The sequence below is a fragment of the Camelus dromedarius genome, chromosome X, assembly GCF_036321535.1.
Source record: "Camelus dromedarius isolate mCamDro1 chromosome X, mCamDro1.pat, whole genome shotgun sequence".
In the NCBI taxonomy this organism is placed as follows: Eukaryota; Metazoa; Chordata; class Mammalia; order Artiodactyla; family Camelidae; genus Camelus; species Camelus dromedarius.
In genome coordinates, this window is record NC_087472.1 from 74,941,668 (window position 1) to 74,953,294 (window position 11,627).

At 43.5% G+C, this 11,627-nt stretch overlaps 1 protein-coding gene across 10 annotated transcripts in view; it reads left to right on the forward strand.

Annotated features, from left to right (window-relative positions):
- The window catches only part of HUWE1 (HECT, UBA and WWE domain containing E3 ubiquitin protein ligase 1), a 138,825-nt gene extending 131,267 nt beyond the window's left edge, over nt 1-7,558 (forward strand). For all 10 annotated transcript variants that reach the window (XM_031445133.2, XM_064483130.1, XM_064483128.1 and 7 more), the window contains 11 exons: nt 106-202; nt 1,197-1,352; nt 1,784-2,029; nt 2,313-2,430; nt 3,034-3,174; nt 4,167-4,454; nt 4,577-4,682; nt 5,338-5,455; nt 5,752-5,933; nt 6,217-6,407; nt 6,921-7,558. In XM_031445133.2, coding sequence (XP_031300993.1) covers nt 106-202; nt 1,197-1,352; nt 1,784-2,029; nt 2,313-2,430; nt 3,034-3,174; nt 4,167-4,454; nt 4,577-4,682; nt 5,338-5,455; nt 5,752-5,933; nt 6,217-6,407; nt 6,921-7,023 — 1,746 coding nt within the window. In that variant the 3' untranslated portion in view covers nt 7,024-7,558. The remainder of the gene's footprint in view (nt 1-105; nt 203-1,196; nt 1,353-1,783; nt 2,030-2,312; nt 2,431-3,033; nt 3,175-4,166; nt 4,455-4,576; nt 4,683-5,337; nt 5,456-5,751; nt 5,934-6,216; nt 6,408-6,920) is intronic.
- The last annotated feature ends 4,069 nt before the right edge of the window (nt 7,559-11,627 follow it).

An 11,627-nucleotide genomic window follows, 5' to 3' on the forward strand; every position in this document is an offset into this window, starting at 1 on the left:
TCTTTCCAAGCTTATGATATGTGAGAGGTTGTAGGCAGCCTCTATCCTGTCCCTGAGGAAAGCAGAGTTGCACCCTTTATGTGACTTTGTTTCCCTTTTATCCAGTCGGAGTCAAGCCAGTCAGATGCATCTGTCCGAAGGGAAGAATCACCCATGGATGTGGACCAGCCATCTCCCAGTGCTCAAGATACTCAGTCCATTGGTCAGTACTTATTCCTATTTCTAGCCCAACAAAAGGGAGAGCCAGTCTTCATAGAACATCTGCTGGATCCCCTGCTTTCAACATACAAAAGCTCAGGGTTTTCCAATTTGCTTAAGTGAACAGTAGTTTCTGTATGTTAATAAGCACTTAACAGTCAACTAAGATTACTAACCATCACCATATGGTCCTCATTGGAGATTCATAGCGCACATTGTGATTTCTGTAGTATAGAAACTATAATATGATATCGTGTGTGGAGACAACATGTGTTTGTCTTGGCTCTTTGTTTCTATCTCTGGGACCTGAGGCAAACCTCTTTCATTTTCTTCGTTTAAAATAGAGATGGGGTGGGGGTAGGGCATATAGCTCAGTGGTAGAGCACATGCTTAGCATGCACAAGGTCCTGGGTTCAATTCCAAGTGCCTCCATAAATAGGTAGGTAGGTAGAGATGTTCATGGTTAGTATTGAACGAGTTAACAAGTATGTGTATGGCACATAGAGCAGTACCTGGCACACAGTGGATGCTATTATTAGCAGCATTTCCCAAGGTTAATGTCATATAGAATACTTGTTGGCACCCTTTTAACACATTCCTGTAGATACAGATAGTGTTATCATAGGACATCCATTTTTAAAATATATTAAATAATTTAATAATTCACAGGTTCTCTGAGAGCTAATAAGACAATGAGTAGACCAGCACTGTCTGGTAGAATTTTCCTGCAGTAGCCACTAGCCACATGTAGCTACTGAGCACTTGAAAAGTGTTTAGTGCAACTGAGGAACCAAGTTTTTTCCTGCATTAATTTTATTCAGTTTAAATGCTGTCCACTATAGGACTAGAGCTTGCTTTCAGATATCACTCAGTTACTCAGTAGCCAGTGGGCCAACCTGCTTGATCTGTCTAATGGCCTTTGCATTTGGTCTGGGAAAAATCTAAATGAAGGAAAAGCTTTGAGGGCTCTCTGACTCTCTCCTCTGTGTGGCCTCTAGGCTCAGATGGAACTCCACAAGGGGAGAAGGAGAAAGAGGAAAGGCCACCTGAATTACCCCTGCTCAGTGAGCAGCTGAGCTTGGACGAGCTATGGGACATGCTGGGAGAGTGTTTAAAGGAGCTGGAGGAATCCCATGACCAGCATGCGGTGCTAGGTGAGTTGTGGCTTAAGGACCCAGGTCCCGACCCACTGATCTGCTATTGGGCCCTTTTTGCCAGCTTAATTTTCTTCCGTCCAGATTACTCCTCTCCCTTAGTGTCTCTGTAATGAGAGTTCAAAGGAGAGGTTTTTTCCCTCTGACTTCAGTGTCAGAAAAAAATTTGCCTTCTCTTTTGGTAGCTGGTAGCTTTTACTTTTTAGACCAAGGGAATTTTTGTAACTGGTTGCCTATCCCAGTTTTCTTTGGCTTCAGGAAGTTCTGCCTTCCTCTATGGTTTCATTTTTCTATGGTACCATTGTATTTGTCTTGCAAGTTTTCATTACTTTTTAATACGGTACTTTTGAAATTTGAGTATGAAGGCAAAGAGGTTTGTATACTGAAGTTTGTAAAGTAAAATGTCACTTTCCTCTCATTCCTTCCCCCAGTGCTACAGCCTGCTGTTGAGGCCTTCTTTTTGGTCCATGCCACAGAACGGGAGAGCAAGCCTCCTGTCCGAGACACCCGTGAGAGCCAGCTGGCACACATCAAGGACGAGCCTCCTCCACTCTCTCCTGCCCCCTTAACCCCAGCCACTCCTTCTTCCCTTGACCCATTCTTCTCCCGGGAGCCCTCGTCTATGCACATCTCCTCAAGCCTGCCCCCTGACACACAGAAGTTTCTTCGCTTTGCAGGTACAGGGAACTCTTAGGCCCCCAAACGTACAAGGCTTCATTTTTTTTTTACAGGGTCATTTCATACATTTTACCCTTAGCTGATTTGTAGTGGGAGAGGGGGAGAGAGCAAGAGACAGAGAGTTGTAAAGTGAGGCTAATGGGGTAGGGACTGGGTCTGGAAGTCCTTGTATGCCATACTTTTTCCCTGAAACAAAGAAGAGAGAGTTGCTAGCTGGTTGGCTGTCATCCATTCTTCTGGGACCCATGATGTGCTGATTCCTACTGTCCTTTCTTCCCTTAGAGACTCATCGCACTGTGTTAAACCAGATCCTACGGCAATCCACCACCCACCTGGCTGATGGGCCTTTTGCTGTCCTGGTAGACTACATTCGTGTCCTCGACTTTGATGTCAAGCGCAAGTATGTGCCCTGGATATTGTGGAGATGGGAACTCTCTAATTGGTATCTTCCCTCCCAGAAAGGAACTAAAATTCTTCCTGGGGTGGGGTTTTCAGGGAAAGAAGTTTCCCTTGGTGGCAGCCCTTGGAATGGCACTTGGTTGGGGGAGACAGTCATCTGTGCCACTGACAGTCATCGTACCTAAATACTCCCTGGCCTTCTTCAACCCCAGTCTCCATTCTTCATTAGAGGAATGTGAGCCTTTGTTTAACCTTATGATTTCTAAAGTCTCGATCCAGCCTTTGGGGTAATACAAGGAGATCCAGGTAGCCACAATATATACTTAGAGCAGGGCTTGGGGGAGTGGAGGGGTTCCACAATACTCTTGTCGCTTTTACTTTTCTCTTCCTTCCTGTGCACCTACACATACTTACCTGCTTGTTGCAGAAATTCTGTGGCACAATGTCTGTTGGCCCTTACTTGATGGAGATGGAAAAAAACTTAAGAGTTGGTAGTAAATGACTTACCTCTCCCAAATCCTGGGCATTTCCGCAGGGGAACAGGTGGGGAGAAGTTTGCTCTGCCACTCCTAACTTTATTTTCCTTCCTTTACTCCCTCCCAAGATATTTCCGCCAAGAGCTGGAGCGTTTGGACGAGGGGCTCCGGAAAGAAGACATGGCTGTGCACGTCCGCCGTGACCATGTGTTTGAAGACTCCTATCGTGAGCTGCACCGGAAATCCCCTGAAGAAATGAAGAATCGATTGTAAGAGCCCAGAGCAGAGAATAGACAGGATGGGAGGGTTGGGGCCCTTCCTGCGTGGTAGTGAAGGCTTACTCGGGGCCCAAATGTGTAGGGGAACTTAGGGAGGTGCTACCCTCCTCAGTAGGAATTCCTAATAGGAATCCAGCATAGAAAATCTCACTGAGCTGTCTCCCATCTTCTCTGCTCAGTCTCATGAGACTGGTCTTCCGCTGGCCAGCTGGCCCTTGGGATGAGCTACCCAACAGTTCCTAGACAGACAGGAGAGTCTTTGGCATTTATAAAGGTACACCTAATGGCTTTGCAAAGAGAGCTTTCTCCATTGCCACACTAGGGACGGGAAGCCTGCTGAGCAAATGGTACCCTGCGTTGGGGAAGACCATACTTGCAAGAGTGGCCCCCAACCAAATTGGTAATCCGCTCATTGGTGATTCTGATGCCACCTAGAGGAGATTGGCAGTTTGCAATACCAAGTGTCATGGGAGCCTATAAGATTATAGACCTATTGAAGTAGTTTGATGCTCCTGAACTCAAAAACTTGATTCCTCCCTTCCCTTGTGGAATGGGCTTACTATCCATATAATCACACAGGAAGTCAGAGAGTCCTCCAAAACCAACTGAGCCCTGCTCCCCCACCACCAAATCCTTAAAGACATCAGACTCTGAGCTCAGCTCTCTTTGATACCATTTGATCACTCCTCTCCCTCCTTTCCCTAAGGGAGGCCTTAGTAGGCCGTTATACCTTTCCTGTTAGCATTTTCTGGAATATCAGTGAGCCTTAACTGATATTTCAGAACACCTCTTCCATCAGTGATACCCTTTTTTGTCCCAGATCCACACCTCCTCTGAGCTCTCCTGGCACTGCATTTACCACTGTTCTTTGACCCTGCACCCCCCTCAGCCACTGCTTCAGTCACTCACTTGGGTCATGCTGCACAAATGACTGGATTTGTCCTAGGCTTTCCACACATCTCTGTTTCTGCTCTCTTATGCAGGTATATAGTCTTTGAAGGAGAAGAAGGGCAGGATGCTGGAGGGCTTCTGCGGGAGTGGTATATGATCATCTCTCGAGAGATGTTTAACCCCATGTATGCCTTGTTCCGTACCTCACCCGGTGATCGGGTCACCTACACCATCAATCCATCTTCCCACTGCAACCCCAACCACCTCAGCTACTTCAAGTTTGTTGGACGCATTGTGGCCAAAGCTGTATATGACAACCGCCTCCTGGAGTGCTACTTTACTCGGTCCTTCTACAAACACATCTTGGGCAAGTCTGTCAGGTGAGGATGTGGGACAGTCCTGGGACTGTCCTCAGTCCTGAAAAATTGGTCCTTTTCTTGTGTCCCACCCCTAGACTGCCTCTCCTCCATCTCAGCTCATGATCCTAATTGTGTTTATCTAGGTATACGGATATGGAGAGCGAAGATTACCACTTCTATCAGGGCCTGGTTTATCTGCTGGAAAATGATGTCTCCACGCTAGGCTATGATCTCACCTTCAGCACTGAGGTAGGTCAGGAAATCCTGACCACAGCACATCCCCTGCTAGTCTAGGAAACTCAGTGTGGGCTTGTCCTTGAACTGGCATTGGATAACCTTTCATGCTTCTAAAGAAGCGTCTTGATGTCTTAAAGTCTTATGCCCCATTCCCCATCCAACAGAGAGCAGTGGATATTTGTATGAGACAGCACAAACAAAAAAAAAGCAGAATTTGTAAAACAATCCAGGCTGTTTCCTAGTTTCCCTTATATTAAAAAAGTACTCTAGTACATTATTCTTTATTCCCAAAGGTAGTTTACTATAGAAAAATTGTACAAATAGAGATAAAAGAAAAGCAATTTTTTAAGGTTACTCTTCTCCCAAATTGTTTCCCATAAAGAATATGTTTTGTTTTGTTAATGTATTTTAGCCATGCCCTTTTTGCTTTTACCACTGACAAATTTCCTTCCTTTTGGCCTTTATGTGTTTTAGGGCCAAACTCTTGCCCTTTCCCTATTAGTGAGTTATAAGTTCATGAGAAAAGTCACTGTTTTTTTATGACCTTGCTTCATTTTTCTGCCCGGGACACAGCAAAGAGTTTAGGATGTGTTACCAGGTATTTATGTAAGTAAGTCCCATCCTAGACCAAATCTGATTCATGTTATTGGTATTTTGGATATTCTAGGTCCAAGAGTTTGGAGTCTGTGAAGTTCGTGACCTCAAACCCAATGGAGCCAACATCTTGGTAACAGAGGAGAATAAGAAGGAGTATGTACACCTGGTGTGCCAGATGAGAATGACAGGTAGGGGAAATGGTCCCATAGACCCCCTAGTTGCTCAATATGGGAAGAGGTCAGGCTTCACTCATTTCACAGACATTGCTTCTTCTCTTCCACTGTGCCAGCCACAAATGCCTTGCATAAAAGGAGTTAAGAAACCTGACAAACATATATTTCCCTTCATCTACCCTCATACAGGGGCCTAGGAACAGAGTGGTAGGTGAAGTAAGCAGATCGGTCAGCATCCGGCCAGACTGGGGATCTCTGACCTCTAACAGTTGCATAAGTTTGGGTGCCACGTGGCTTGTTTCTCTCTCCAGGAGCCATCCGCAAACAGCTGGCGGCTTTCTTAGAGGGCTTCTATGAGATCATTCCAAAGCGCCTCATTTCCATCTTCACTGAGCAGGAGTTAGAGCTGCTTATATCAGGACTGCCCACAATTGACATTGATGATTTGAAATCCAACACTGAATACCACAAGTACCAGTCCAACTCTATTCAGGTGAGCTGCTGCTGGTATCCCTCCCTGAATCCGTAAGCAGTGCTAGTTTCTATGACACCAAATAAACCAGTACTCTTAGGAGAAGGGTGATTTGAGTAACAGCTTATCTGTACCTAACCCTTAACTCTTCTGGACTGTTTTCAGGTAATGTTCTTGCTCATCTTACGAATGGAGGAACTAAAACCTATCTCACAGAAGGGACTTGCCTAACACTGCAAATCCCATCCCCCTTCCTTCCAGGAGCTCTCTGCCTCATGCTGGCTTCTTGTGTCCTTTCGTGCAGATCCAGTGGTTCTGGAGAGCATTGCGTTCTTTCGATCAAGCTGACCGTGCCAAGTTCCTCCAGTTTGTCACGGGTACTTCCAAGGTGCCCCTGCAAGGTTTTGCTGCCCTTGAAGGCATGAATGGCATTCAGAAGTTTCAGATTCATCGAGATGACAGGTCCACAGACCGCCTGCCTTCAGCTCACACATGGTAAGAGGAAGGGTTTGTTCTCCTTTTCAGCATTTGGATGGAACTTGCATATTTGTCACTTCTGGCCCCACCTACCCTGGACCTGGGGTAGCTCACAGTTTGGTGGTTTTGTGGAGAAGGTGATATTTGAGATGAGAAGCTGGCCCAGATTCACAGTGAGGCTGGGGAGACATTGCAGGTGAGCACTACTACGTGCAAGCAAGGTGTATTCCAAGGGCTCAGCATGGCTAGAGTGAGGAGTTGCAGGGATCAGAATGCTGAAGAACTCAGCAGAGGTGACCAATGACCCTGAGTGCCTGCTTGGAGCTTTCATGTTGGGCTGTGGTATTTAAGGAGGGAGTTACAGGGTCAGGTTTATGTTTTAGGTGCTTGGTGGCCAGTATTGGGGCCAGATGAGAGGGCAGACAGGGCTAGGACAGGATTGGGAGTTCGCAAGCAAAAGTCAGGTTGGCACCATGGGGACACAGAGATTTATCGTTTTCTGTCCTAAACTGATCTTTCTTCTTTCCCTAGTTTTAATCAACTGGACTTGCCTGCCTATGAGAGCTTTGAGAAGCTCCGCCACATGCTACTACTGGCCATCCAGGAGTGCTCTGAAGGCTTTGGGCTGGCCTAATAAGGCCCCGCCCACCACTGTGGGGTTTTTCTACCATTGTTGGACCTGGAAAGGGGGGAAATGAAAACAAAAAAGAACCAGAAAGAAAATGTCAAAAACCAATAAATGAAATCCACCAACTCACCATGTGTGTGTCCCAGCTGCCCCAGCTGCCCCAGCTGCCCCAGCGCATACCCTTTCCCCCTTTCGTGCTCATTCTCTCTCCCCCCTCCCTTTTCCTCATCTCCTCTCCCCGTTCCATGCCGTCCATGATCCCTACCCCATGTGTTAAAAAGGCAGTAGCCTTTGCAGGGACCTGTTTGTCCCAACTGTTTGAACAGTGTGCTCCTCAGATTCTGTGTTCAGAAGGATTTGCTGCATTGAGACTTGAAACCTTTGGATAGGGGAAAAAATTATATATATATATATTTTTTTGTTCTGTTTGCATTTCTTAATTTGTGCTTGGAATGTGTTGATGTGCACAGCTAATGATTCAATGCGAGACAAGATTGGCGTCTGTGTTGTGGAGGTTTCAAATAAAGAGCACTCTTCATAACTCACTTTTCACAATGGAGTTTTTTTCAAATTTAAAAACAAATAACTCTTGAGCACATGCTAGGTGTCTGGAGAAAAGATCCAGATAGCTCTCCAGAAAACCATCTCTGCCACCACACTGGTACATCCTCCTTCAGAGTCGGTTTCCCCACAGTCCAGAGAGCAGCAGCCACCAGGACCGGGGGAATCTTTTTCAGAATGAGATCTGCACTTGGGGGTTGTGGTGGTGTAGAGATTACAGTCAAGGACAAAGCATCACCTTGCTCTAGGGGAACAAACCAACAGGTTGTAAGAAACATTCTGAGAATTGACTCAACCCAACCAACCAAAGGATCTATTTGGTGAGCCTTTACAACAGTCTCAAGTCTGGAGCTCAGTTTAAAATTTTTATTTCGTTTATTAATGTTTTACTTTAGAAATAAACAAATTTTAGTAAGCAAGTAATTTGACTAGCTCTCCAAAACAGTCTTCCCATCCTTACTGTTTTTGTTTTGTTATCTGTTTGTCTACCAGTCTGTTCACAGGTCACCCAGCAGTCTCTTGTGGTTCTTATTCCATCCAGCACTTGAAGTTGATCTAAGGACTTTGAGGAAAAGAAAAAAGTAATAAAAATTCAGTTAGAAAAATAACCTCAATTGGTACTTCCTTTGTGTGGTTTTTCTCATTCTCTGAGGCTCTACTTAAAAGACTTTCCCCTTGACCAATTCCCAAAGTGTGGATCTAGGAAAGCTGTGGTGTGTGTGTCCTTAAGCTGATCCCTTGGTCCTGATGCAAATGTCTACTAGACGCTTTATTTCAGCATTCACATTTGTCTGCTCCTGGCCCTCCTGACCACTGAGAAGACAAATGAACAACCCTTTCCCTGCTATTGAGTTTCTAGTCAAGGGGAGGGGACTGGTTAGTTCTGTAGCCAGACGTAGGAAGGGCGTCTCTGGATGCCAAGAGCAGAAGTACCTGATCTAGCCTAGGAGATCAGGGAAGGCTTTCTTTTGTCAGTGATTCTGAATCATAAGGCTGTATGGGAGTTTAGATTAAGTAGGGGAGGATAATCTAGGCCAAGGCAGCAGGAGTCTAGTTGATAGGGCATGGCTCAAGCAAAGGATAGTGGCCTGAGATGAGGCAGGGAGTCCAGTGGGGCTTTAAAATGAATAAATAACCAGAAATAGAGTAGAATTGATCAAAAAGGCTTAACTGGTTCTTTGAAAAGTCTAAGTAGAATAAAGCTCTGACATTTAAATTTGAAAGGGGTGCAAGCATAGGGAACTGGATGTGGAAGTTGGAAGTACAGATGGAATAATCCTTCTGAAGGAAATAAATGAAACTAATTTAATGGCATACCACCAAAAATGTGACAGTATGACTTGCCTTTGGGATATGTGTATGGTGTGATGCTCCACCTCAATGTCAAAAGAGAAAAACTCTGTCAATAGATGTAAGGCATTTACTACCACTCAGTAACTATTCCTGGTAACTTTTAAAGGTAAAGGTACTACCTATAAGGTAGCGTCAGACCAACAGCTAACATCACACTGCAAGCACAGGATGGTCAGTTACCATCATTAACACTGTTCTGCCAGTTCTAACCCTTTCGATAAAGCAGGAAACAAGGTACAGCCATTGGAAAACTATTTGCTAAACCAAGAGAATCAAGTCATCAGAACTTACACGTGAGTCCAGCAAGAGGCCTGGTTATAATGAACAAAATATTCATGTAAACAGTTACTGCCCAACAAGTATAGTCTGATAAAGTCATAATGAAATCCTATATGGCAGTAAAAATGTATGCATTGCATATATCAACATGCACAGTCTCAAAGGTAAACAAAAAGTACGAGAACTGCCTATTTAAAAATTGCAAAACAATACTATATACAAAGGTACCAAGAGCATGAAAAACCACATCCACATGTAGGAAGTTTGAAAACCCTTGCATGAGTGTGACAAAGTGCTGCATGATATTCAGGATAAGCTATGGGGGACAAGAGGTACATTGCCCAGGGGGCATCAACTACATTAATGTTTTATTTAAGCTGGAGTGGTGCTGGATACATAAGTGTTCCTTATAGTATTATATAATACTTTATAATTTTTATATACCTGAGATATTTCATAATTCTTTGAGATGGACAGTTTATTAAATTTCACAGTGCATTTGAGGCAGGCATCAGGGGAATCAGTAATAGACCTAATTTCACATGAAGGCTAATTAACAGCTGCTTGCATGATATGATTAAACATGTCTTTTTTTTTTTTTTTTTTTTGAAGAGTTAGTTATTTAGGTTTTTGGGGGAAGGAGGTAATTAGGTTTATTCATTTATTTTTAGAGGAGGTCCTGGTTCAATCCCCAGGACCTCCTGCATGCTAAGCATGTACTCTACCACTTGAGGTATACCCTTCCCCCCAAACATGTCTCTTTTTGCCCCCTAATAATTCTCTCTACTGATCTGTGTGTTACAATTACCACTGGTTATCTCCTTATTAAAGTCCCCTTCTCATAAAATTAGCATGATCATATAATTTATCATCCAAACAGGCCAATTTAAGAATAAAAAGGGCCACAGGTGCAAATGAACCCAGATAAACTGAGATACTTGGCTCTACACTTATGAAACATGTATGTCTCGGCTGGAGAAACAATTATTACCCATCACACTTCTATTGAGCACTTACCATGTACTGACAACACAGAGAAAGTCTGTTTTCCAAAAACTCACTGAAGGGAAGGAGGTGGGTGTTGGGAAAGAACAGGGGGCGATGGGTACACAAAGAGACTTGACAGGCAGGGGAAGCAGCATTAAACATTTCCTCAAATACAAACAATGATTAGTTCGAAAACATAAGAGGAAATAGATTCCTTTCACAATAATAACATAAAATACCAAAGAATAACTTTAAGAAGCAGTGTTTGGGAGCCATGTGAAGAAGAAAGCTGCAAAACTCTTATTCATAAGAAGCATAAAAAGAGGCAAATAAATGAAGAGACTTACTTTGTTCATTTGCATAAAAATACAAGTATAGCTGACCTTGAGACTTTGGGGAACAATCTGACATGCTAAACGAGGTGGGAGTTAAAATGGGCAGAGTTGACAGAATGGCCTCAGCCATGATTATCAGGGTGCTGTGGTCTACTGTAGACAAAATGAAGAGCCAGTTAGGGGAGGAATAGCTTTGTCACTGTTAAGTTTGGGAAACTTGCCTAAGTATCGGAAGGGGAAAAAAATCTGAAGTTTGCTCCGCACTTCACACTAAAATCCAAGTGGAAGATTCAAGCATAAAAAACATCAACTTATTTTTTAGGGTGGATAACAACTGATCTGGAATACGGAAAATCATTAGTGTTAACTAAAAACTACAAAAGACATCATAATGGGAAAGACCAATATATTTGACTACTAAAACGTCGGCAACATCATGAGCAGAACTAAAAAGCAATGGCAATCTACGGAAAAAAAGTACATCTCTAACAGGCAACGGGTTAATCCTTAATATACATATTTACCTATATGTATAATTTTTTTAATTTACAAATCACTAAGAGACAAACTCCCCAACAGAAAAACATCCAAGGACATTAAAAGGCAATTCACAAAAGAAGAAATACAAATGAGCAATAAGCATACATAATTGCTTACCTCTGTGATAATTATTACCACCTCTGTAATAATCAAAGATCCAATAAAAGCCCAATAAAAACCACTTTTCAAATTGAACTATATACACATGCATGTGTCTTTGTGTGTGTTAACACAAGTGGGAGAGAATGTGAAGAAACAGGCACTGTCCTACGCTGCTGAGAAATTGGCACTACCTTTCTAATGCGTAATTTTGTGAAATCTACCAAGAAAGAGGAAAGCAGCCCCCAGGAGCTGGCCTGGCATTCACAGTTGGGCCTTGGTGTTCCGTTGAACATAAACACAGAATGTTAACATTAGACAAGGCCACTCTGTGACTGTGATAAAGACAAAATTGAAACCACTCCATAATCATATCTGAACACAGACAATACGTAAACATTGTCCCTCAAACCACAAAAATAAACCAGACATCCCCTATCCTGATTAATCTGAGTG